The following is a 25,914-nucleotide window of genomic DNA, read 5'->3' on the forward strand; positions in this document are numbered from 1 at the left end:
GATGCACAATAGTTCGGGAATTGAGCCCACTTCTAATGAGAACGAGGATATTTCCGAAGTTATCAATGGCACTCCGCAGCTTCTGTACAACGTCCTCGTCACCATCACTCCCACAACCATGTGGAACGCGTCGTGCGGGGAGCAGCTGCAGGATTTCGGGCGCCCGGAGAAGATCATTATTGGGGTGATGCTGGCGATCATCACGGCGGTCACCGTGATGGGGAACACGCTGGTAGTGATCGCAGTGTGCGTGGTGAAGAAACTAAGGCAACCTTCAAACTATCTTCTGGTGTCCTTAGCAGTAGCGGACCTGTCAGTGGCCATAGTAGTGATGCCGTTTGTGATAGTGACAGACCTCACCGGGGGCAAGTGGCTCTTTGGAGAGGTATTCTGCAACATCTTCATCGGCATGGATGTAATGTGCTGCACTGCCTCCATCATGACCCTGTGTGTGATCAGCGTGGATAGGTAAGTTCCCAAAGTTAGCAGCTCGAGCTTCGTTGTCACTGAAGTCTGTCAAATCTTCTCTGGCACCGAAATTACGCATAGTAGGCTACAGCGCGCCCTGGGTTTAAAATGACACGAAAGCGGCAAATATGCCCTTTTATATGCTTCAAACCACTTAAGTACACTGAGGGTAAATACAGTTCAACTGCCAAATTAAGTAATGAACTGTAGGCTAAATGCATAAAAATATCTTGGTGTTTTTGCGCCAGAGGATGGCATTTAAATGTCTAATTCCAGATCAACCATTCATCGGATTTTCTGTGCTGCTGAAGCCACTGAACCAGAAAATTCATTCACAGACTGTGATTAATTTATAGCACGCTTAATTAATCTGCTTGACCAGACCATGGGCAGTGTTTCCTGAAAGTAGGATCAGCGCCCATCGACCTTACAGCTGTTGCTATGACTTTGATACATGATTTACTGTCGTCCTACATTTAAGGGCGCATAGGTCGCACCTGCTCTCTGTCATGTGCCTTTACTTCCCCATTAACAATAAAATGATAAAATCTACTGGAATTCACTTTACACACTTCGTGGCTGATTTGTCATAGTGCGGTAGGTAAAGTTCATTTCTGAAGTATATAAACTACAAATACTGATTTTTTGTTGGTCTCACTCCATACATATATATGAGGTTTACTATCCTTGAGTCTTGCATCAACAAACTGTTCGAAAATTATTCATGAAAGTGAGTTCCCAAGTGCACCACCGTGAGCTGTTTCAAATTCAACATTCAAAATGGGGAAAGTAAAGCTTGAACACTCATCCCCACCCATCAAGATCCACTCTGCCTCTCAGGTATATCCTTTGGAGTCACTGCTCATAATGCCAGAGCTGAGCCAGATAGCTCCTGACAAATGAGACTTGTCCGTTGCTCCCACTATAATCCATAATGAAATAAAGTCAAGTGATCAGTGTCACTGCTCTGCCTTACTAACTATAATGAAGACAAAAGCTCATTGTTGTACTGATGATCTGATTATTTCCTCCCTACTGGCCAATCAGGCGTTATTATCTCAGTGCATTACAGCAAGAATTATGCATGTTTCCTGCTCCTGGATGCTGTGAGCAGGAGGCACTTAAGTACGCCTGAAGAGGTCACAGAGGTCACACAGATTGCTGAAGATAGATGGGCGGTGTATGATTTGAACATGATCTGTGGCCACTCACTCCCCCAGCCAGGTCGTGAGCTGCACACATACACAGTCAGTGTATGGAGAAAATTAATTACACATCGCCCTATAGAATTATTTTTTTTAACATCATGAACCTGGTGATTATTCAAGGAGTATATAATCATGAATATATTTGAACTAATCTCAGTAAAATTAAACAGTGTCAATGTGCAGGCCACTCTTTGTTATCCAGTGGGAGATAATTCAGAGTGTGACAAAGCGGCTCTGTTGGGTCTCAGTGTTATTGTCTATGATTAGAAATGTGAATAGCTCACACTATATACTCAGAAAGGACAAATGGACCCTGACCAGCTATGTCTGAAAAGATAGAGTGGGTGACTGAATCTGTTGCCATGAAATCAAAGTGTGCACACCCACTGAATCACACCATTGGCTTTCTATTCCTTCAATGCCTTTTGTCAGGCACGGTGTAACTCTGAGAATTCTCAATAATATTGAGTCAGTTTGGGATTTTTTTCATCAAGCTGTAACAGACAGACAGTAAACTGTTTGCTGTTATCAAAATGAAAGCAGGCTTGCATTAATTAAACAATACAGAGTGTGTTTGGCATATGATTCACAATGGGAATCATAGAGATAATTCATGAATATGAGATTTGCCAGTTAGACACATGATTGCTTGTGATTAGGGCTCTCTGACTATTGTCCAGGATTCCCAAGGTCATTTATTGTAAAAGCTCTGTGCCTTCAAAGGAGGGTATGGTGCAAATAAGGCTCAGGGTTGAACAGGTGTGTTTGTGGGGGTCATATGGTCGCTCTATATGTATATAATGTATATATATATTATATGGCACCTAGAATGGTGCTCTACTGCAGAGATGGATATTGATTGTATCTCAGAGCTCCATAGGTTTGCAATATGGACATTGTGAAGCTGGTGGAGTGCTCCCTCGTGTATGAGGTCAGTGAATTGATGATCCTGCAGGGACTCTGACTGGCTCCAGTGGATGCTATCAGAGACACTGCTGTCACCCAAGTGGAATGCAGTATCTCTGACATTCACCATCCATGTTAACTCAAGTCTAATCAGGACCAGATAAACCCACTTGGGGTCCTGGGAGAAAAATGAGCTGTGGGCCCCACTCGTTATGTCACCTTTAAGTAAACAAGTTTAACAGATTTTCATAGGAATGTGCGCCACATAAACACAAACATAAATAATGAAGATTCAAATCTAGTTTTTCACACCGGGCCCCTGAACAACCAGGCCTCAAGATTAATCAATAATGCAGAACCTGGTTAAAGGACTCTAGGGCAGTTGCCAGCTTTGTATCTGTTAATCTGGGTGGCAAGCTGCTGAATATGGTTGCTCTTACAGGGATAAAAAAAGTGGAACTGAGATTGAGATTCACCCCATTGGTAAAGCAGCCTTAATTCTACAGTCTAATTGTAGTGTGGTTTAATTCTTAATTACATGCAATCATCTTGTGGTGAAATGATGCATTTTAAGACTTTTTAGTGTGTAAGCAATCTGGCAAAACAGATGACAGCAGTTTAGCAAGAAAAGGCTTAAGTCCTGCTGAGAAAATTATTCATGATCTTTTCTTATGTTAACATGCAGATGTGGATAAGGTGATTCATAAACACTGAGAAATTCAGATGTTAGCTTATTACATTTTTAGATATCTAGGTTTCAGATTAGCTTCAGTTATTGCATCACAACTAAATTTGGCCTTGATTGGTACCCTAAACAAATACTTAATCTAAACTAAATCCTTCTACTGAGGCAGGATTTATCAGCGAGATCAAAGTACGAGTGCTATTGGCAACTTAATATTTGGGCTGGGTGATATGGATCTATCAGGGCGTATGTAAGTTTACATCACAATATCAATGTATATCATGGTAAAATATAGATAAAACAACCAGAAATGAATGTATGTTTTTATTCAGTCCAGTAAATGAATACCTGACAAATCAACGCACTTCATCACACTGATGCTAACATTATATAAAAAATGATATATTGCAATAAAACCATACAGCTCACTGATTTACAACACAGTATCCTAATTTACCAAGAAATATTAAATGGTTAGATACCATGGCATAAATGGTATGGCAGCAGTGTATGCAGCTTAGTGTGTATTGTAAATCAAATGAAGAATAATATAAATAAATTAAATAAAATGAAAAAAATGATGCTGTATTAATTTTAATCTGAATGTCCAGCCTATTGCCTCTTTATTTCCCAAACTGCAATGTGCCTGAAAAAGGAATTAAATTTTATATAGAAATCATTTCCTAGTTACAACACTCACTCTATAACAGCAGGTTATTGGCTGACTGAAGAAAAAGTTACCTATCCTGTAGCATGGGTCACAACAAAATAACAGAATAGCAGAATACATGTCAGTGCTATTGATTTTGTACTGTAGGTGCAAATGCTGATGGCTGTAAAAGTCATGCTTATGGATGAGTACCCATTCATGCCCTACAGCTTCCTTAAGTAGAGATTCAACCCTGCAAATTGAACCCAACACACCAAAGCATTGACCCAGTCACAGCAGAAGAGTCCAGTCTGCATGTTGTGAAGAGAATAAAAGAGAAGTCATATGCCCAAAGCCTGCCCAAATGAATGTAGGACTGCTCCCAGCATGCACTTTCAGCAAAGGTTTAGCTGCATTTGTGCCCACTTCCCTAAAAAGTTAGTATCTCTTTTGGCTACAGCCAGTTTTTACCTTCACTGAGAGTAATATGTTGTATATTCAATAATTCAGAAGTCAAATATAAATGATTTATTCACAATAGTGAGAAGAGAGAGTAGTCCTTTTCTGCAGTTTCTCAGACGTCTAAGAAAAGACGCTGCTAAAGGAATGAAGGAGCTTGGTTTAGTGAGAGACAGACCCTAGACCCTACAAGTCAAATATAGCCTTAAAGGAACAGTGTGAAAAATTTATTGGCATCTAGCAGAACGGACTAAGCAGAAATGGAATATAATATTCATAAGTATGTTTTAATTAGTGTATAATAAACTGAAAACAAGAATGGTTATGTTTTTGTTCCCTTAGAATGAGCCCTTTATATCTATATGGGGAGCGAATCCTCTTCCACAGAGGCCACCATGCTGCACCGCCATGTTTCTACAGTAGCCCAAAAAGGACAAACCAAACACTGGCTTTAGAGAGGGCCTTACTTGTTTTTTTGCAAGTTTCATGGCTACCATAGGTTCTTCTACTCGCTTGGAAGGGGAGGGGTATTCATTTGGTTGCAATCCGCAGCCTCACCACTAGATGCCACTAAATCTTAGACACTAGTCCTTTAAATATCAGTGAACAGTGGAAGATGGATGGGATGTAGGTCAAGGAACAATATCACGTAACTGTAAAGTAAAGTTTTCCACCAAGGTTCAGGCTAAAGAAAATACAGTATAGGTGTGATTACACTTGTAAGCCTCTGCAGGGGATTTGAAGGAAGAAATCACGCTAGTGAGGGCCTTTCGGTGGCAGCAGGATTAACCACAGCATTCACATCCTTTCTGCCTACTGGCGTGTTAATGATGAGCCGAGTTCACACACTGCTCCAACATCGACCTGCCCTCCCCATCTGATAATATTTTGTGAGGTTGGCGAGTAAGTTCGTCCCAGGAGGGACGGCGCTTTCTCAGTGCAGCTGGAAAGCATCCACCCGCAGCACCAGACACAAATGACTTGACCTAGCTGACGCATCCTCAGGTAATGTGATGTGACGCCTAAGCTCCGCTCTCTCAGACACTATTCACATCCCACTTGTCGGCCACTTTGCCAAATGTGAAGGATTGGACATTTCCTGCCAGTCAGTGCAATCAGATCAAAGGCAGTTCATGCTTGTAAAGGAATGCTAAATCAGGACAGAAAGTGTGTTCTGGTAATAAATAGGATGTTACACTGAATTCTTGAATCCTGTTATCACAAGCAGTTTACAGAGAGCAGTATGTTTTAGAGGTTTTGGAAACCACAAGAGACACATTTAATGTTACAAGCCACTACAACTATTTCATACTAAAAGAGGAAACAATGTCTAAATTTAAAATCCATCACTGCCCACGTCCTGTAAACAAGCACTCAGAGCAAAACTGCTGTCAATGAAAATATTTCAGACCATCATTAAATAAAAATGCTGGGATATTGCATTTGGCAAGTTAATCATTGATAAGATCTGCTTGTATCAACCACAGCTCTGTTTCCATCCTGTTTAACTGTCTGTTTGACTTTTATTATGGTAATATGGGATACAAATTGTCCTCTCATCATGTAATCAGATAGGGCGGTGTGTGTGGGAATCGATCCAAGGGGTTGGGATGACTGAATATCGTGATTGCTCTCTCTTTTTGCCTCTTGGGATTTGTCATTTACGATAAAGGTAGTCATTGTTTGAGGGCTTGGATGACTTCCTGTTGGCTCATTGGAAAAATAAATATATTTATCTCTGGCTTGTTGTCAAATATATGGCAGCTACAGCAGGTCCAGCATGCTCTGCTGCATTCATGCCATATGGAAGTTACCATATTATGTTTATTTCCACTTATTCAGGTTTCAGATTTCTTGTTAGATAGCACTGCATTAGATAGTTGTTACATTTCAATGAAACAAGAATCTTGTCTATATACTGCACATGAAATGTACAATACAAAAAACATACAGTAAGTAAATATTCAATAAACAAAAAAGAAGAAGAAAAAAAGGGTTACCAACAGCATATGTTTACATGCAGTGTTTTATAAATTAATACTGGGAATCTCATATATCAGTCCCTCCAGGACTTTTTTTGTAATTATGCAGCCAAAAATGTTTTGCAGCGGCTTTTCACAAAAATTGCAATACAATTTGCAATGTTTTATGTGCTCTTTTTGTGGTAAAACTGCAGGAATTGGGGAAAATTGCAAACAAAGGAAAACAATGTAATTTTTTAAAAGCTACTACCAATGAAGAGTCATGTGTAAACTCTTCCTTCGATAAAAACCACACTACATATCACAGAAACAACTATATTTCAGTACTAATTTTTAAATTTATTTTCTGAACATGAAAACCATTGGTTCAAAGTTATTTAAAAATAAAAATACTGTACTTGTGTTCCATTAATAAGCCTTTATTAAATAAACTTTCACCTTAATATCAGCACCAAGTAAAATTAGTCAATAATGCCATCAAAATAAACCATTAACATAAAAATATAGCTTCATTTCCAAAGTGCTCATTTTTATATTTGAGGTAGATTATGTCCATCTTTGCTGTCTGAAAAATGCATCAACTTGTATTTTTCTGACTGACTGAATGCAAATCTCATTTGGTAACATTTGGGAATTGTTTTGTCTATGGGAATAATTTTTGTTGGCAGGTGAGATTTGTCCATCTTCCACCTGAATGCATGCCTGAGTCCTTGCTGAATGGTCTGTTGATTTGGCCATTTCATGCTGAAAAGTTACTGTAATTCAGCAAAATTGCAAGCTCTTGCAAATATATTTGTGTTGATTATTGTGATCACAAAATTGCAATTTCCTGGACAGACTGATATATTTCTGAAAGCTCTGACTTGATTCACACAGAAGTGTCTGAAAAACAAACATGGATGACCCATTATTCTCATGGGTCATTCTGATTAATAATAATAATGGATTACATTCATATAGCGCTTTATCTTGATACCCAAGCACTTCACAGTGAAGGGGGGAAACTCCCCTCTGCCACCACCAATGTGTAGCATCTGCCTGGGTGATGCATGGCAGCCATTTTGCATCAGAATGCTCATCATACAACAGCTTGAGGTGGAGAGGGAAGAAATCATTGAGTCAATTACACTGGGGGATAATTAGATGGCCAGATGGAGACAGCCAGGTTGGGAATTTTGCCAGGACACCGGGGAACCCCCTACTCTTCGCAATAAGTGTCATGGGACCTTTAATGACCACAGTGAGTCAGGACCCTGGTTTAATGTATGATCCAAAGGATGGGTTTTAATTTAAAAAAGTTTAAATAAATAAAATAAATGAATGATCCATGTCAGCCCTAGGCCTTCAACTAATCTAACTACCCTAAAACAGTGCTAATTTGGAAAAGGAACATTATAAATGAACATGTATTCATTGTCTTGAGTTGTCCAATGGGCATAAACGCTTGCATGGTGTCATCACCAGCTCTTTACTAGCACTCTCAGGGCAAAGGTCACTTGAACTAAACAGCTATACACTGCACAATACACACTGTGGCTCGGTGAGGTTATCATGCATCCCATTTTCCCCACTTCACCCTTGCCCCCCTTCTTCTAACTTACACCTCATTTGTAAAAAGCTCAAGAAGAGGGGAGTGAAAAAGGAGGCAGAAGCGCTAAATGATGACTGTACCAAAATTCATAGTAATCCATCCAATAGTTGTTGAGATATTTCACTCAAAACCACAAATATTAACCTCATTGTAGTGCAAGAGGAAAAGTCAGGGAGATTCATTAGGATTCATCGTCCTGGGACTATAAATGTACAAAATTTCATGACAATCCATCCAATAGCTGTTGAAATGTTTCAGTCTGGAGCAAAGTGATGAACTGACCGACCAACAGACTCTTACTGCCATCCCTGAAATGTATTCTGAAGAAATATAATATTTAAACTGCTAAATGCTTCACTCACAGATCACATGTTCTGTGATGATATTTGGAACCACTTAATCAGATTTTCCTACACAGCTAATCAGTGAGCTTTGGAACAGGATCCAGCTCTACATCATATTTGAAGAGCAACAGTCATGCCGATGGATCACAGACTGACATGAAAATATCCAGCTGAACTGCTTTCGCTGATGAAAATTAGGTTAGGAAGGGGGTTGTTTTGAGCTGTTTTGCTGATTATCTTTAATAATTTGTATGTCCCCCCTATTGGGTAAAAACCATCTGACCCCTATTTGATGTTTCTTGCTTGAAATGAAATTATACACAGTTATTGATGTAATGAGTGAGTTTGTCAACGTAAGACTGGTGAAACTTCTTAAAAAGCCCTCATTCCTTGAAAGCTGGAGGTACCTAACTGTCATATGTCAGCAGCAGTATTGGTATGTTCTGCTTTCCTGTGCAATTTGACGTGGAGGATGATGAATTATTAACAAGCCCACAGACAGAGATCTTTAGAATTTTATTTTGCTATTCCCAGTTTGTCATCCTATTTACCCGGAAATCTCTGAGGACAGGAAGAAGAAAAGGACAAAGTGCTGAGTGACTTTAGTGTGGCATAAATCAAGTTTTGTATATGGAATAACAAAGGTGGGGTCTATTATTTATCAAGGTAGAACAAAGGGCCATCGAACATTTACCAAGCAGTGAACCAATATTTTTCCTGTTGATGGAGTGGAGAGACAATACTGAGAGACAAAACACACACACACTGTGCTGTGAATTGCAGATAATATGTTTGAACATTTTGCATATTGCTTTGGTTGTAGAATAAACATGCATTTTGTATTCATTGCATTTGTGCACATGAATATTTATATGGTCTATTATTGAGGGCAATATGAATGATCATATAACCAATTACTGAGGAGTTAACTTTTTTAAATCAGTGACCAATCTTGTGCATCCATGTGTGTTTATGTTCAGAGGATAAACTGTAAGTCTCTGCATTTGGGCATATACTGTAATCCTGCCAAAGGCAACAGCTTTTAGAAGCAATCCCTTTAGACACAGGCAATAATTAATTTGCTCACATTTCTCTCAAAAATACACAACTCTTCATATATGTTCAGTCTACTGTGGTTGTCATTTAATTCTGAAATTATTATTTTTTGGTTTTGGTGTATTGACATCATTCCAATATATTTCTTAAAGAATACAACATACCACATACTTTTATCAAGAAAGAGAGAGTTAAATTATCCCAAAATGTCGTATGACTGAAGTTCAATATGACAGTACAGCTGTGATGTTCCTCTTTACTCCGGGCATGTAGATGCTGAGAAGTTAGTTATTTAACCCCTAGCTCTGAGTGGAGTTTGTATTCCAGCTGTGAAATAGAAAATTGAGTTATGGTACCCCCATTACTGCCAATCTGCCTTTGAGCAAGGCACTGAACCCTGAAACTGACCACTAACTGGGTCAAGGGTCTGCAGGCAGCCCTGCACTGTCGGACATGACTGTCTGTGTGACACACTGGGAACAGAAATGTGTTAGTCCTGAGCAAAATCATATGTAATCCAGTGCATTAACAGTTGAGATTGAAAGTTCATTCTTGATCTTGGAACCAATAGTTGAGAAAAGTAATCTGACCACAAGATCCATCAGAGCTGTTGTGGAGCTTTCAATTGTATCACACTTAAAGTGCCCCAAAAAATGGAAATTTGAACACCTATGATTCAACTGGGCAAACTCTATCAGATTAGGAAGATTGTGTGGTACAATCTTTGTGGTGAGATTTTTTTTTGTCAATTTGTAGAAACATCTTTGAAACACAGACAGATCTTTGCACATACTGTATGCTGACAGTCAGAGGACTATATGTTTTTGGGACACTGGCGTGTTGGTCAGGTTACCTGTTAAATGGTGAAAACACAAACGCCCACATGATCCATCTGTCTAGATTTTCGGCTGCTGAGCTCCATGGCAACACTTTAGTATACAGTGTGTTGAGTAGGACACTTATTCAAATTATGAAGATTAAAAGCAAATTTGTGACAGTAGTTTTTTAGAGCAGTTTGCCAGTGTTGACTGACTGCGTGGGTGTGTCTGTATCTGTGAGGATGTACACAGAGGATTAGCCCAAGTGAGACGTGAGTGTATGTACTATATTTACTGTTGCTCTATGCCACTCCAAAGTTCAAAGCTGTGTGTAATTTTTAGCCACACTAGCTGCATGGCTCTAGGGATGGCAATGATCTGTGGGTCCAGCCCCCTGACTTTACCTCTAACACCACCATGAGGGTCACATTGTTGGTTTTTAGTGAATTATCAGGACAACTATTTACATGAGATTTGGTACAGATATTCATGTGGCCCAGAAGATGAATCCCAGTGACTTTTGTGATCCCTTGACTTTACAGCTAGCACCACTAGGAGGTCAAAATTTTCACTTAATCTGTAAATTTTCACTTCATCCCTCAACATTCTGTAGTGTGTGTAACTTCAAGGTTCAAGATTCAAGAATGTGTTTATCACATACCCATATTTCCTAATATGTGCAGTGAAATGCAAGGGTGGCATACTCTAGAGGACTGGTAAAAGGTTAGTGTGCAGCAATAATAATAGTAATTAGAATATGAATGGATCCATCAACCCATGGTTTCTGGTTTAGAAATGACCGTACAGTCACCGTAGGGATGATATTGTTGGCCACCATTGCTATGAAACTCATCAGTACCACCATAGACTCATTGATGTTATAAGAGCTGAATTGGAACATATCCTGATCTTCAGTCGATGTCACTCGGGTTGTACTGAGGTGTGGCCTCTGATAGGTCAGTCCAACACCGGACCTCAGTCACCACAGTTTCCTGTACCATCTTTTGTTTATATTCTGGTCTGAGGAAGCTGGTGATCTGACCGGCTGAATTGTGGGAGAAAATTAGCCTTGTAACCCTCCTTGAATGGAAAATGGTACAAAGTCCTGTTCATCTGGTGGGACATGGGAAGTTTGTCAAAATTTTTTAAGCTTTGTCTTTGCCAAAATCACCAGTCACAATGAGGGCAGTGTCCACTGAGAACACCAAGCAACTCTGACAATTTGGAGCCAATAATCTGCCAGGTGCATATGGATGATTTTGGTGTCACTTAATCTCCCAAAACCTGACTCTCAGATGAATGATTTTTTTTAAAAAAAATTTAATGACTATTAGGCTAGTTACATGTAGTCCACAGTCAACTAAACGTACTTTAGCTTTCAATAATGATACACCTCCATTTCTTTTGTTCACATTAAACTCATTGCACAGTTTAGCATTATTATAGCAGATTAACTGTTTCCTACCCATCATTATGTGCACTGCTTTGGCAACAGTGACCTTTTATTTAACCGGATCAGTATCATTATCTTGTTGTCACAGCTGTGTTTGCTGACCTATAATGGTATTTTGTTTGTCTATCTGTCAAAATTAGCCTGCGTGGAGATGAATCCTGGAAATGTACAAATGTGATACTGTATGTTTAAATGCACTCTCTCAGAGAGAAGCTGAGTAACTTATTGTGGTTATTTTCTTTCCCTTACTGCTCATAGGCAAGATAAACAGCAGTAAATATGCTCTTGTAATGAATATTCCTGTCATCAGTCATAGTTTGTTTGGTTACAGCACACTGTGCTCGGACAGGAACATAGATTCCACCTCCATATCTGATGTTCTGATGTATGTCATCTGGTGCAAAATCAAATTACATTCAATTTAGTTCCTTCTCCTGAAAAACATTAATATCAGCTGTGCTGATGTAAGCGGTAAGCGCTGTTATTCCTTTTTGCTTGTAACATCAGATCTGACATAGTTGAGCGTACAGTATTCCTTTTGTGACTTGTTCTCATTTGTTTTATTTGAAAGTTTTCACAGAGTACTACTTAACAGATTGATTTATAGGTTGCGTATTTTTCTTTTAAATGAGACACACAACATCTGGCTGCAGACAAGGCATACTGTAAATCCAATTAATCATTTTGAACATCTCAAAATCCATCAAATCTCCTGTGTTGTACTGTCCAACTGAAATTAAATTCTTTTTTTGTCTACTACAGCAGTCTACTACTACCGTACATATCTGCTCTGTGATTCAGTTGTCCTACGTTTTCCTTTGGGAAAAAACCAAAAGGGAGAAATTTATATTTTTAATTCTTTGATTTCATGATGACGGGCCCTAATTTTGCAGTAATTCGGTGAAATACTGTTCTGTTATCCACCACAGAAACCTCATTTATTTGATATATGAAATTAAGGAAATGAGTCAATTTCCTCTTCTATGTTTTCTTCACTTCTAGTTATGTTGTCACCTGTCAGGTCTGATCATATATGTCATGTGTTAAGCTGATAAGAAATTGTATAGGTTTGATTTGGGGTTTTTGTCTGTTTTTATCATGATAGTTGTTGTTGTTAAATACAGATATCAATAGCATTCCCTTGCTCTTGGCTGAGTTTTTTTAACATGACGTCTATTTTCGTGTCCTATAAAAAAAGGTCAGTAAAAGAATAGGAGGTGGGAAGAAGCACAGTCCTCAACATTGGTCTTTATATTACATTGTATTGTCTAGTGACTCAGGAACAAATTGGATACAACTCCTCCTCACTGTCCTTTTCCATTTGCTGATCCACGAAATGATGACTCATACACCTGATGTCCATGTGTGTAAGTCTATGATCCAGAACTTTGCACAGTGGTGTGACAAACATCATCTCATCCTCAGCACAAGCAGATTGTGTTTGACCCTAAGTCATCCATTACCATACCATGATGCAGGGGGACTCTTCTAGGTACCTGGGCATCCACGTGGATAACAAATTACCGTGGTATGGAGGATGTCTGCTTCAGGCTGCACTTCCTGAGAAGGCTCAGACCCTTTAGTGTGAACCAGGAAGTGAAGGTTCTATTCTATCATGCAGCAGTGGAGAGCCTCCTGAGCTAAGGTATCTCTGTGTGGTTTGGTAACCTGACAGTACAGTCAAAGGCCCAGATCACCTGATTTATACAGACAGTCATGACAATCATGGGAGTCCTCATCCTAGTCCTCAAGCTATATTTCAACAAACCATAATCAGACCCAACATGTTCTCTACCCTGAGTATCAGCTCCTCACTGCAGACAGACAGTACAGGGTTCCCCTAAGCAGGCATAACCATTTTAAATGTTCCTTTGTCCCCCATCAAAGCCCTTAACACCACCTACGCTGAAATATGAGTATGCTGTAGCTGTCCTTCTTGTCGTTGATCACTGTTATATATTGCACTATGTGTACACTTTTTCTGATGTAGATGGGCATCTGCAAGTGATGGTTGAATGTATTTGTTGTTTTTTTATTTAATTGTTGTTTTGTTGTGATTTTATACTGCAGACACTGTGATGTCCAAGGCAAATCTTATTTTATGTCATATAATGGCTATTTCATTTACCACACACTACCAACCACACAAAGCGCTCTACAACACATGCCAACATTCACCCATTCACACACATTCATACACTGATGGCAGAAGCTGCCATGCAAGGTGCCAACCTGCTCATCAGGAGCAATATAGCGCTTTTTAATCCAAAGCGCATTGCAATGTTTCTAATGCTCACTCACCCACACACACTCATCGGCAAATTGGAGTTCAGTATCTTGCCCGAGGACACTTCGACATGCGACCTTCTGATTAGTTGACAACCTCCTGAGCCACAGCCGCCCCAATGCAAGTCTGTGTCAAGCATCACAGTGTACAGTGGTTCAGCAGTTCAGCAAAAGTATATCATAATTGGTTAAAGAATTTAGTTAGGTTAAAAGGCAATTTGACTTTGCTACAGTCGATTGACATAATTCACATAATTTATCAGTGCAAATACATTACGTTGTCACAGTTTACATACTATTTTTTCATAAAAGAGTTAAAAATTTTCTAATCAAGCACCTCTTCTTCCCTTTGACCTAAAACTAAAATTATTCAACATTTTTTCTTAAAAGTCAGAAGTAAAACAGGTAGAAGTGGAGAATTAGATTCCTCCCCCACATGTGAGAGTTCTTCTAAGCTTATTTAGTTTTTGAGGTATCCTCTGAGAGAGCGACGGCACTCTGCAGCAGAATTGCCTCTGACAAAGATGAAGGGGCTCTTCACACTCACTCTCTCACATCATCATGACAGGAATAAGAGAGGAAGATGGACTCGCTGGCACATACTTATTCACCTTCCACTGACGGACTTTAGTCATTGTATAACTATGAAGTTTGCAATTTAAATTTCATGGTGGTGAGAAAGGTCTATAGATGCTCTGTAGTTACATAACAAATCTAGTCTCCGTGGCTGCTAACATAATGGAAGTCCCAAAAACAATTAACAGGCTGCAGCGAAATGCAACAGCCATGCAGAAATCCACTCAGAAAGTCAATTTAAATACAGTGATGAGGTAGACTGATTTTTTAATGTAGACTCCAGTGACACAGAAAATGGTCTTGCTTCTTAGCTTGTGTGAATCATACTGAAAAACATTCTAGTCCAGATTCAGGAAGCAGTGCATGAAACCCAAAAGTATGACTAAAAGCTTTCTTCATACAACTTAATAGTGCTGCTCAAAAGAACTGTTGTGCATATATAAATTTGGTGCAAATTTCATTATTTTCCTTACATAATAGCTATTTATAGGCGAGGCCATGAAAACTGAGGTTGTGACTGACTTGCTGCTGCTTCACAACACTAACTATGAGTAACTGATGAACTGAACTGATCTTTGGCAAATGTATGAAAGGAGATTAAATCACTGCAAATCCTGATCTGTGCCCCCTGACAGAGACAGCCTCTCCCATTGCTAAAAGATGAAGGAGACACAACTGTAAACAGGCAGTTCAAACAGGGGCAACCAACAGGATTTACAGATCCCATAACCATTTATAGCAGCGGATAGCCTGGTGTAAACCCAAGAGCTGGCTGAAACATTTTTAAGTTTAATAATTGAGGCGGTTGCCCTCTATGCTGAGCAAGTCAAGGTCCTGGATGTTGGTTTGCCTGGTATTACTCAGAACTTTCTTTCACTTTCACTGTCCAGAAAGACAGAATAGTTGATGACTGGAGTAACATGCCTGAAAGATAATAATAAAAAGATATATGGTGTATATGAGGGGAATTAAAATATTTGCTAAGTGTGTGAGTGGTCTTAGAAGAAGGGGCATATTTTGACTGGTTTGAAAAATTTGGCATCTTGTAAGGGTGGAGGACAGAAAATACAAAAACCACAAGGAGGTGAGCTGGAGGGGCTTGGACTTGCCATAACTTTATTGGTCTAACACTAAAATAAAATGTGTTGGACAATAATGATGATGGAGGAATATTATCTTATTCTTTTCTCATTTAACCATGATGAAGCCAGAGCCTAAGCCTAGTTCCATAACCTTAACCAAACACCAAAACAGTCAGAATTTAGTTGAATTGAAATGATGAGTCTGTGTGATTCACTTTGACAACTCTGTGCAAACATCTTGAATGGAGCAACATGTAACACTGTTGTCCATAGATGTAAGATTAACCAACAAGCCATAGATCACAGATCAAGAGATTTGTGTGAGTGCTTTCAAATTACCTTGAGGACTGGGAGAGCTGAGAGATGCTCTCTGAGGCTGCCATTACCAGAATGAAAAGGTCAAGACACCGGTGAAAGCTCAGGGCCAGATGATGTTGTTAGAGTCCGCTGGGACAGGGAGTCCGAGGAGTGAGCCGTAAAGAGAAGAGTACAATGTTAAATAATGTGTGTTATGGGAATTGCTGCTGCCTTTTCCGCTTAAACTTAAAATGAACTGCACATACATGCACTGTACTCAGCTTTACGGTGCATTAGAGAAATGTTTAAAGGCAGCGCTGTCAGTGACTGATGTGCTGAACAGAAACAGCATCAGCAGGAACAGCAGCGATAGAAAATAGCAGCAGCAGTAGTTTAAATCAGGAAACATGAAGTCTGGGTTGGTTTATGTTATGTTTTCACTTTGTAAACATGACATCTTCAGACCTGTGAAAAGCAGCGAACAGCAGTGAATGTGAGAGTTAATATGGTTAAAGAATAGACAGACCTTGGGAAAAGTAGTTTGACAAAAACATCTTAATTCAGTGTAAAAGCTAGTAAGCGACCTTGAGTTAACATTTTCCATTTTGTCAAAGGACAATAATGGAGGGTGAAAAGCAGTTTAAGCTTGCAATTTAAATAGATGGCTCAAATATGTGAAGTTCTATTCAACACCACTGTAAACAAAAGGTGTTTCTCTGAAAGGATTACTATGACGCTTTGCTCTCTTCCTGAGAGTTAGATGAGAATATCTATACCACTTTTTTATTTGTATGGTCAATATGAAGCTATAGCCATCAAGTTATTAGCTCAGTTTGACATAAAGGCTGGAAACAGGGGAAAACCACTAGCCTGACTCTGACCAAAGGTAACAAAATCATTTTGTGGTTCTGGGTAACTTCCTGGAGTCTGCACTGGTGTCACTCTTCTGAATATGCATTGTGAATATGCATATTTCCTAAAATGTTGAACTTTTGTTGACATTTTACTATAATTTGAGTCACTTTTTATATATTCATCATTGTTTGCTTGATGCTCCTTTTTGCCCACAGAAACCATGAATGTGTAATCTGCAGTTCAGAGTGTGTGTATATCTCACAAAACATTAAGAGATGTTGGTGCATGTGCTCTTTGCTCAGCTGGGAATAAGGTGCTGCTGTATTGCTCCCTCTGTGTCGTTTCCATGTTCAGGTGGTACATCAAGTCACCTGTCCCTATTTTTCCTTGAAGTGTTTGATCTGCTCAACAAAGCTGGAAGAATCACCTTTAACTATGATTGTGATGTCCTGTAATCATCTTTTGTGTGACTGTATTACCTTCTGATATGTTGTTGTGTTTATACACAGATCTTTAGTTGCCCTTTCTCTTCTCTTCTATTCTACTGTACTCTACTCTGTGGTGCCTGCAGGCTATTTGCTTTGTAATCAAGGACACTCTACTCTGACAGGGATGGGCACACTGACTGTTGGAAGGGGAATCAATTTATCACTGTGGCACTAATAGCTGCCCATCATCTCTATCGTTGTGAGAGCCAGTAAACCAGCGATAGGGTGGTTTACTGGACAGGTGGTGTGCTGTGCTGCGAGGGCCATAAAATATCCGCACTACTGCTTTATGGCAATTAGGAGGAAGTAAAACAGACATCATAAAGGTGTCAGGGGAGCTAAAGCGTGATGTGTCCTTCAAGTACACATACCATTACCACATTATTCAGGGGTCCTACAATTGGTCAGTGGTCCTGAAAAAGGTTTCAGATTATAGATATTTACTGTGTCAGACGTATCTCAAACTTCCCACGGTGCCCCTGGGTTTAGTTGCTGCTTGAGGTCCTAGGTATTTTCCAAGCTGTAGTTGTCACTAATGTACCCTTGCATTCTGTAGATCATGCTTTTAAAATTTGGGTTTATGATTCTGAATCTGGAAACAGGTTCAACCAGACTAGGGGCTGTGTAGACAGCCTGTATATTGATTAAAATAGAGGAGTATCTCTTCTGTCAGATGTGTGTAGACACAGTGTAAGAAGTCTAATCAGAGACACAGCTAGTTACAGTCAAATAAGTGACTTTAGCCACCTACTGATATACATACATACATACATACATGCATATACAGTATGTGTGTGTGTATGTGCATGTGTGTGTGTGTGTGTGTGTGTGTGTGTGTGTGTATTTATACACACACACACACACACACACACACACACAGCATTTTAAAACTAATTAAAGTGTAATTAAGTCATGCTAAGTGGGAGAATAAATGTTTCTATAATTTTGTTGAACTGACCTTTAAGCTTAACATCATAGTCAATTCAGACATGTGCAGTTCAACTCTTGATTAAAATGAGATGTTTAGATGTTTGCTAGCACTCATACCAAGCATACCAGTCCTAAGTTACAATATATACAGTATTAGAAGAATTATTCACAGACTACTTGACACCAGTCTGACCTAAGCTGGAAGTCCTGTGGCTGGAGATAACAGAGAAATGTGAGAGAAGCAGGATGTCTGTCCAGGGATGACTCAGTTTAGTTTATGTAAGAGTCTAAATGAGATTAAAAAAAAAAAGTTCTGCTGCTGTTTTATGCATTCATTCAAACTTACATATACAACCTTAGTCTCACTGTAGACAGGTGAAAGTTTGAACACTAAAGAGCAAAGAGTAATTCTGACTGTAGTATGAAACAGAAGGGATTGTGCCTTTGCTTCCTTGTTGACGTGGAAACTACAGCTCTGCTCATGTTGTGCAGCATGCTTGGTGAGAGAAGAAGTTCAGTTTCTGTTGTATGGAGGTTCCTCAAATAGAACAGGAGAGATGAAGCATTCCTTGAGGACTGAGGTAGTTGTCTGATGTCGGAGAAATCCCATAACTCTCACCAGACAGATTTGGTGCTCTTCAGTCTAGGGCAGCTCAGAATAAATACTCTGTGTTGATACTTTATACTTGTTTTTCATTTTCAAATCAATCAAAATCAAAAAGAAAACAAACCTTTCTTTCTCATATTTTGCAGATATCTGATTTTGTCCAACAAGAAATGATTGCACTGAATATTGAGTGAACAATGGGGAGTTTTCAGATTTCCTATTCACTTATGTAAAACAAACAGAGCATGAAAGCACTGAATACACACTAGTGACTGCTGGTTAAAAAGCAGCCACAACGCACTGCTCAGTTCCTGAAGACACAATTCTTCAACAAAAATGGTTTGATTGCAGGCGATGTCTGGATCTCTGTGCCCACTTCACTCACACAGATAGACTGCCTAAAATGGGCAACACTTCACTTGTTCACAGGCTCATCTCAGATTGCCCTCAAGTGCAATGACGTTGGAATTATACATGTCTCTATAAGATGAATGAATGAGAATTCACCAATGGAAAGTTTCTATGGGAAAAAAGTAGTTTCTGTTCCTTCCTTTGTTGTTCTAAATTTACCACTCTGCCATCCAAACCAACAGCAGCTTGGTAAATATTTCACTGTGTATCCCCTCTCAGCTGTAAAAGGTTTGAGAGGGGCTCCTGGAGATGACTGACGACTGTTGCACACCAGGGCCGGTTACAGCGTTTCGGTGCAGAAAATAGTTCACTTCACTGTGCCCTAGCTGGTAGCATAGCTGAAGTAATGGAAGTCTCCATTAGCTCGGGCACACTGTTTGTCTGTGACTGGATAATCCCTGAGGGCTGCTGTGGCTGTGGATATGTCCCAAATCCTCCAGAGATATGAAAAATAACTCCTTATTTGGATGTGTGTCAGTATTTATGCTCAATGCATGCTGTTTTATGGAAGGTGATATCTTCTGTGGTGCGAGGTATAGCATGTGGTTTGATATATGCATTTTGTTTAATATGTTGCAATTTCATATATTTTTGCGTTTTACTCTAATTAGTCACATATTTCAGATTATATACTGAAAAATGATGTCCCTTATAGTTGCTACAATCAATATTTTTATATAAACAATGGATCAAATGACTACATGCAATGTGAAAGTAGTGATGAACCCACAGATAATTTTCACACAACTCTTTTAAACTTATTTTATTAAATTTATTTTTTATTTTTATTTTATTTGATAAGGACGATTTAACAGTTCCAATACAGAGCATGAAACTGATGTACTGCACAGAGAGTTTATAGCTATTGCTTATTTTCAACTCTTGTCCCTAATTGGGCTTTACATATACAGTGTAATTAAAATATACAGCTTTCATAACCATAAAAACCACATTGTTCTACAGATATGGGAGTACAATAAAATACACACACTGAAATACACTGATTGTGATGTACAGTTTAAAAAAAAAAAAATTAACAATACAATACAATAAAAATGGGTACAGCTCTTGCTTTTAGCCAGCACTCAACCTTTGTTGTAAAAGATTTTATATCTGGAATTAATTTGATTTCAGTTGGTAATGTGTTGCAGAGTTGACAGCCCTGTATGGAGAAAGCTGATGTCCAAATTTAGATCTACGATATGATATTTTACAGTTGCCATTCTTCATGCTTCTAGTTACTCTGGTACTGTCTTGTCTTTGGATGTATTCAGAAAGAGGCTCGGGGGCAAAACTGTTGATACATTTGAAAAACTAATAAAAAAAAAAAAGATGAGTAAAGCTCTCAAAACTAAGTAGATTGTATTTTTTCAGTATGTGACAGTGATGCCACCGGACACGCTTTTTGTCCACTATTTTCAGTGCTTGATTGTATCAAGATGTGAGGTGTCTAATTGTCGATGGTGATGCTTGACTCCACACTGTCATACAATATGAAAAATGAGAGAAAATCATAGCGCACATAAATAAATGAGCTGCCTGAGTTGGTATGTAGTGCATGATTAGTTTGAAACAATTAAGGTTGGTCTTTACTGTTTTTGAAATCTTTATCAAATTTGAGTTGCAGATCTAAGATAATCCTAAAAACTTGAAATCATTGACCTCCTCCATTTCTTCATTCCATATCTTGATTTCAAAATTTTCAAGTGAGCCCTGTTTTCTAAAGGAGAAACACATAGAAACTGTTTTTTTCAAGTTCAAGACAAGATTATGTTACAGCCATTGATGGACATCATCCACATATGCAGTCAGAATCTCCGCTGCCTTGCTAGGTGACTTGGCTGGTGCATATATGACCGCGTCATCTGCATAAAGCTGGCAGTTGGCCAATGGGCAGCAAAGCAGCGGACCCAGGATTGAACCTTGAGGAATACCCATTCTGTTGTTTAAAAGGGATGACATGTCTCAACTTTCACACACTGTTCTCTAGTTTGAAGATATGACTCAAACCAATCAACTGCTTGTTTTGAAAAATTGAATGCAGACAATTTAGACAGGAGAATGTCATGGTTGACAGTGTCAAATGCCTTTTTCATATCAAGAAACACTGCCCCCACAACATTACCTCCGTCCAATGAGTGCTTTACATTTTCAATGAAATAACAATTTGCAGTTTCAGTGGAACATTTTGGTCTAAAACCAAATTGTTGTGGATGAAGGAGTCGATTGGTCTCTAGGTGGTCAACTAGCTGTGCTGCGACGACCTGATTTCAAGGCCAGATCTAGTTTTTTCATAAGTTTGCATATTTCATTATTTAGCCATGGTAAAGTTGCTTTCCTTTGTTTACATTTCATGTTTTTGGTATATTTTGCTGTTAATTTCACTAGAGCAGTAGTCATGAAGTTACAACACATATCCACGTCATCTATTTCTATAAGCTGATCCCAATTAATATTCCCAAGATCACGTTCAAATTGCACAATTTTGGACTTAGGGATGACCATCTTTGCTCAGACAAACCAGTTAATAAGTTGTTTGTTTTTGTTATCCGATCTGTTTTATTGGTAAATACCATATCAATTAGGGTTCTACTGTTTCTAGTGATTCTTGTAGGTCCTTTAATCATCTGCTGGAAGTTGAACTTTGACATAATCATTTTCAGTTTTTGTTTATCATTTTTGTCCAACCAATTAATGTTGTAGTCACCATATCATTTTGTTTCTATGTGAGAATAAAAACCTTTCATTATATCTTGTTGTTCATCATAAAAGGAGACACTGTGTGATGGTGGGTTATACAGAACAACAACATTAAAATTCATCTGAGGTGAAAGAATCACAATTAGGGCTAAACATTCAAGAGTGGTGTTCAATTCTATTTCTCTGCATTTGTACTTCTCTTTGATAAAAATTCACACCTACTTGTGTTTTACTTGATGATTTGTAGCTCTGTCATTGTTGGTGGTGTATGTCTTTATACACCTAATTTTGCAATGCTCCTCATATAGGTTTTATTTTTGCTGTATCCTATACTGCCTCACAGGGATTGCTTAATCTCTTTATGTTAAAATGAACAAGAGAAAACCGGCAGCAGGTCCCACAGATGTTTGCCTCAGCTCATCCTGCTAAAACACACACAGGAAGCTGTGTAATGAAGTGTTAAAATGCTTACTGCCTTATCTTCTCTCTGAGTGAAGGGTGAGATTTTGTATCCAGTGAGAGTGCGTCTGAAAACAGCTCTGTCTTCTAACAGCCCGGAGATGAGTCATAGGTTGTGGAGAACTGACACACAAATATCCCCCTCAAATAACCACCACGACCACCTTCCTCATTACTGAATAATGTATTCACAGAGGAGTGTTGCATTACTGGGTATCCATTATGTATTTCTAAGAATTCCCACAGCATAGAGTGTACCCATCTCAGGGTCTGTCATGTATCTATTTGACATTGCTCGCCTGGATGTATTCAGTCCCTGCTGTAAAGCTTAAGTATATTTTAAGTGAGAGTTGTAAGCTCGGCAGAGCAGTGGTTGGAGGGATCTGGGGTGAATTAACACTTACTTGTTACATAATATTCACTGAACACAACTAACCTGAGCCAAGGGATCTTTAAAGGGGATGTATTATGCTTTTTCTGGTTTTCTGTTATTTATAAACTGTTATGATGTCAGATATCTATGCCAAACGTGGTCAAAGCTCCAAGACTTGAGGTTAACGTATGTACTGTAGAAATACTGCCTGCAAGTCAAAGGCCAGGGCTTCAGCTTGATCTCAAGGCTTATTTGCTATGGTTTTTTCTATCTTGTTGACGAGTTGACATCAGATAGTTGCGCATGCCCATTAATGGCCGTCTGTTCAGTAGCCTTGGTTGCTAAAGTTGTTGCTAAGGTTTTTCTATGTGTTGTTTGTGTTGTCCACTCTCATAATTCAGATTAGATCCTGGCTCAAATATGTACAGATATATTTGTTTTCAGACAGAGGCTGAACTGTGATTCACACAAAGATATTAGAGTAGAGCCCCAAAATAAAAAAATAAAGACATTTAAATGAGCATAATATGTCCCCTTTAAGAAGTAAGAGGTAATAGTGTATGGCACCTGAGTTTAAATGTGAACTACAAATATACTGCAGAGGCTTTAAATATAGGAATATTTTTTATCTGATTGTGATGTCACTTAAAACTTAACGTAACGCAAACAATAATAAACAATTTAATTTTTGACTGAAATGAGGAATCTCCTCAAACAAAGTTTGTGTATGAAGTTGTGTATTTGGCTTTTCCCCTTCTTTCTGTCTCATGGTCCTCTCTGCCACCACCCATGGGTGACAAAATAATGACACCTGTCTCAGATAAATAATGGACGTTTCACCTGTCATGGCAACAATGACAAATTCTGATATGACCCGCATGTAGGTCACATGCCTCAGATGCCCGCTGTATCATACATGCAACCATATACATACAACACAAAACACACAAGCATTTTTTCCAAATCCTATCTGGAAAAAACAGTGACTCTGTGCAGCTTTTAACAGCTGATTAGAGAACATCAGATCTGTGTCAGATGTTTATGGGAGAAACATAATCAGCTTTCAGCTGCAGTGCAGTTGTAGCCTTCTTGTCCTCTCCAAGTGACTCTGATCTAGATCAGTACCACTTGCACAATGTGTGGTCAGTTGTTAACAAGCTGCAATCTGCAGCAGAGATGCTGGGCTACAGTGGTTTGTGTAACGCTATTTTCTAAAAACAGTAAGCTTTTGGCAAACTGAGGACTTAGGACTGCAGTTTTGAATTTTTTGTTGCTGTGTAAGCTAATGTGTAAAGACAAATATTGTGATATTTTGACAAATATTGTCAAACTGGACATGACTTGTAGAAACTCAACATCTACAAACCGTTGATAAAGTGAAGAATCCCGGCCAGGCTGACTGAGCTGAATTTGATTTCCACAGTGCTGATAACATCACTGGTGGATAACGAGACGAATTGGCCAATGCTCCCTAAAGCTTTTTATCTTGTGATTAACAATAGAGCAGAAACAGCCTGGAGTCTCAAATATACAGCTTTCATCAACGACGCATTTGATGTTGATGAAGGCTGTGGACATACAGCCAAAACACACTGAGATGTACACACAGACTTATCATTTTGTGAGAATAACGGTTATTTTCTCAATTTTGTACAAATTAAAGCCTTTCACAGCTCACTTTATCTTGTTTTTTCTGACACCTCAAGCTGCTATTTGAAACCACAGTTAACTGATTGATTTTATTGATAGCTCCCTCTTTACCTGCTAAGCTCCTCCAAAGCCAAAGAAAAGAAGCTAATGGCCATCTAGGCAATGACAGAGTTTATGACTGATTGAAATGTCTTTTAAGTGAGTGGACATGTATTTGATACCACTACAGTGCAGTTTCATCTTAATGAAGACAGGCAGCACATTTATTTGCTTCAGTTGAGTGTCTGAGTGAATTACATGTGATAAGTAATCCTTATTTTTGTGATGATGTGATGATGAAGCTACTGTACTTAACACGGTGTCAAGGGGTTTTAGAACAAATATGAAGGCACATTCAGCCACTTTCAGCCCCAAGTTGAAAATCTGCCTGGAAGCTAGTGCTGAGTAATTTGTAATAGTTTTTGTCTCACTTCCTCACAGGTATCTGGGGATCACACGGCCCCTCACCTACCCAGCCCGGCAGAATGGTCAGCTGATGGCAAAGATGATCCTGGGAGTGTGGCTGGTGTCAGCATCCATCACCCTGCCACCTTTCTGTGGTTGGGCCAAAAACGTCCACACAGCCGGTGTGTGCCTCATTAGCCAAGACTTTGGCTACACCATCTATTCCACAGCCGTAGCCTTCTACATCCCTATGCTGGTCATGCTGGTCATGTACTACAAAATCTTCAGGGCAGCCCGCAAGAGTGGCGCCAAGCACCGCTTCACTGACGTTTCGCGTCGCGATCGCCTTGAAACAGTGGCTAATGAGGCGCTGAGAATGCAGGGGCTAAAGCCTCCTGGTGTGGCAGAGGAGTGCGCTGCCTTGTCCCGCCTGCTGAACCGTGAACGCAGAAACATCTCCATCTTCAAACGGGAGCAGAAAGCAGCCACAACACTGGGGGTGATCGTGGGGGTCTTTGCTGTGTGCTGGTTGCCGTTCTTCATCCTGTCCACTGCCAGGCCCTTTATCTGTGGAGTGGAGTGTAGCTGTGTGCCCATCTGGCTGGAGCGCACACTGCTCTGGTTAGGCTACGCTAACTCCCTAATGAACCCCTTCATCTACGCCTTCTTTAACCGAGACCTGCGCTCCACTTATCGCGACCTTCTTCGCTGCCGTTATCGCAACATCAACCGCCGACTGTCTGCTGTGGGAGTCCATGAGGCTCTCAAGGTTTAAAGCAGAATATTTTAGTGACATATATTGGCTCTCAAAAAGTGGGGTATGGTGACCCTGTGCTTGTACACTCGGTGCTTAAAGGGCGATGTGTACACAGCAGGCCTGTAGATAAGACACAGACTGACAGAGGGGGAGTCACTGTTGGTGGCTCTCTGGCCCCTCCGCAAAGGCGGCAAGACAGCACGATCACTTCAGTGTGTGTGTGACTCAGTCATTCTATTTTGGGAAGGAAAATCATAGAACGTACTTGATGGGCTATTCAAGTCAACACTGCTTTTGTGCTTATGCCACAATTACGTCCTGGCTCTGGATTTCTGGTAAGATACTGAAGTGACAAAGGAAATGACACGTAAACACAATCG

General features: G+C 39.4%; 1 protein-coding gene across 1 annotated transcript; it reads left to right on the forward strand.

Moving 5' to 3' along the window:
* Position 1: 1 nt before the first annotated feature.
* Positions 2-25,552, forward strand: htr7c (5-hydroxytryptamine (serotonin) receptor 7c). The gene is made up of 2 exons (XM_042422088.1): positions 2-468; positions 24,814-25,552. The coding sequence occupies exons 1-2, from the start codon at positions 2-4 to the stop codon at positions 25,550-25,552; spliced, it is 1,206 nt and encodes a 401-aa protein (XP_042278022.1).
* Positions 25,553-25,914: the final 362 nt, after the last annotated feature.

The sequence above is a fragment of the Thunnus maccoyii genome, chromosome 9, assembly GCF_910596095.1.
Source record: "Thunnus maccoyii chromosome 9, fThuMac1.1, whole genome shotgun sequence".
NCBI classification, from domain to species: Eukaryota; Metazoa; Chordata; class Actinopteri; order Scombriformes; family Scombridae; genus Thunnus; species Thunnus maccoyii.

Bases quoted from the DNA above. Each gene is read 5' to 3' on its own strand.
- htr7c (XM_042422088.1), top strand. From the start codon at position 2: ATGCACAATAGTTCGGGAATTGAGCCCACTTCTAATGAGAACGAGGAT. The intron at 469-24,813 runs GTAAGTTCCCAA...ACTTCCTCACAG, and splicing joins TGTGTGATCAGCGTGGATAG to GTATCTGGGGATCACACGGC.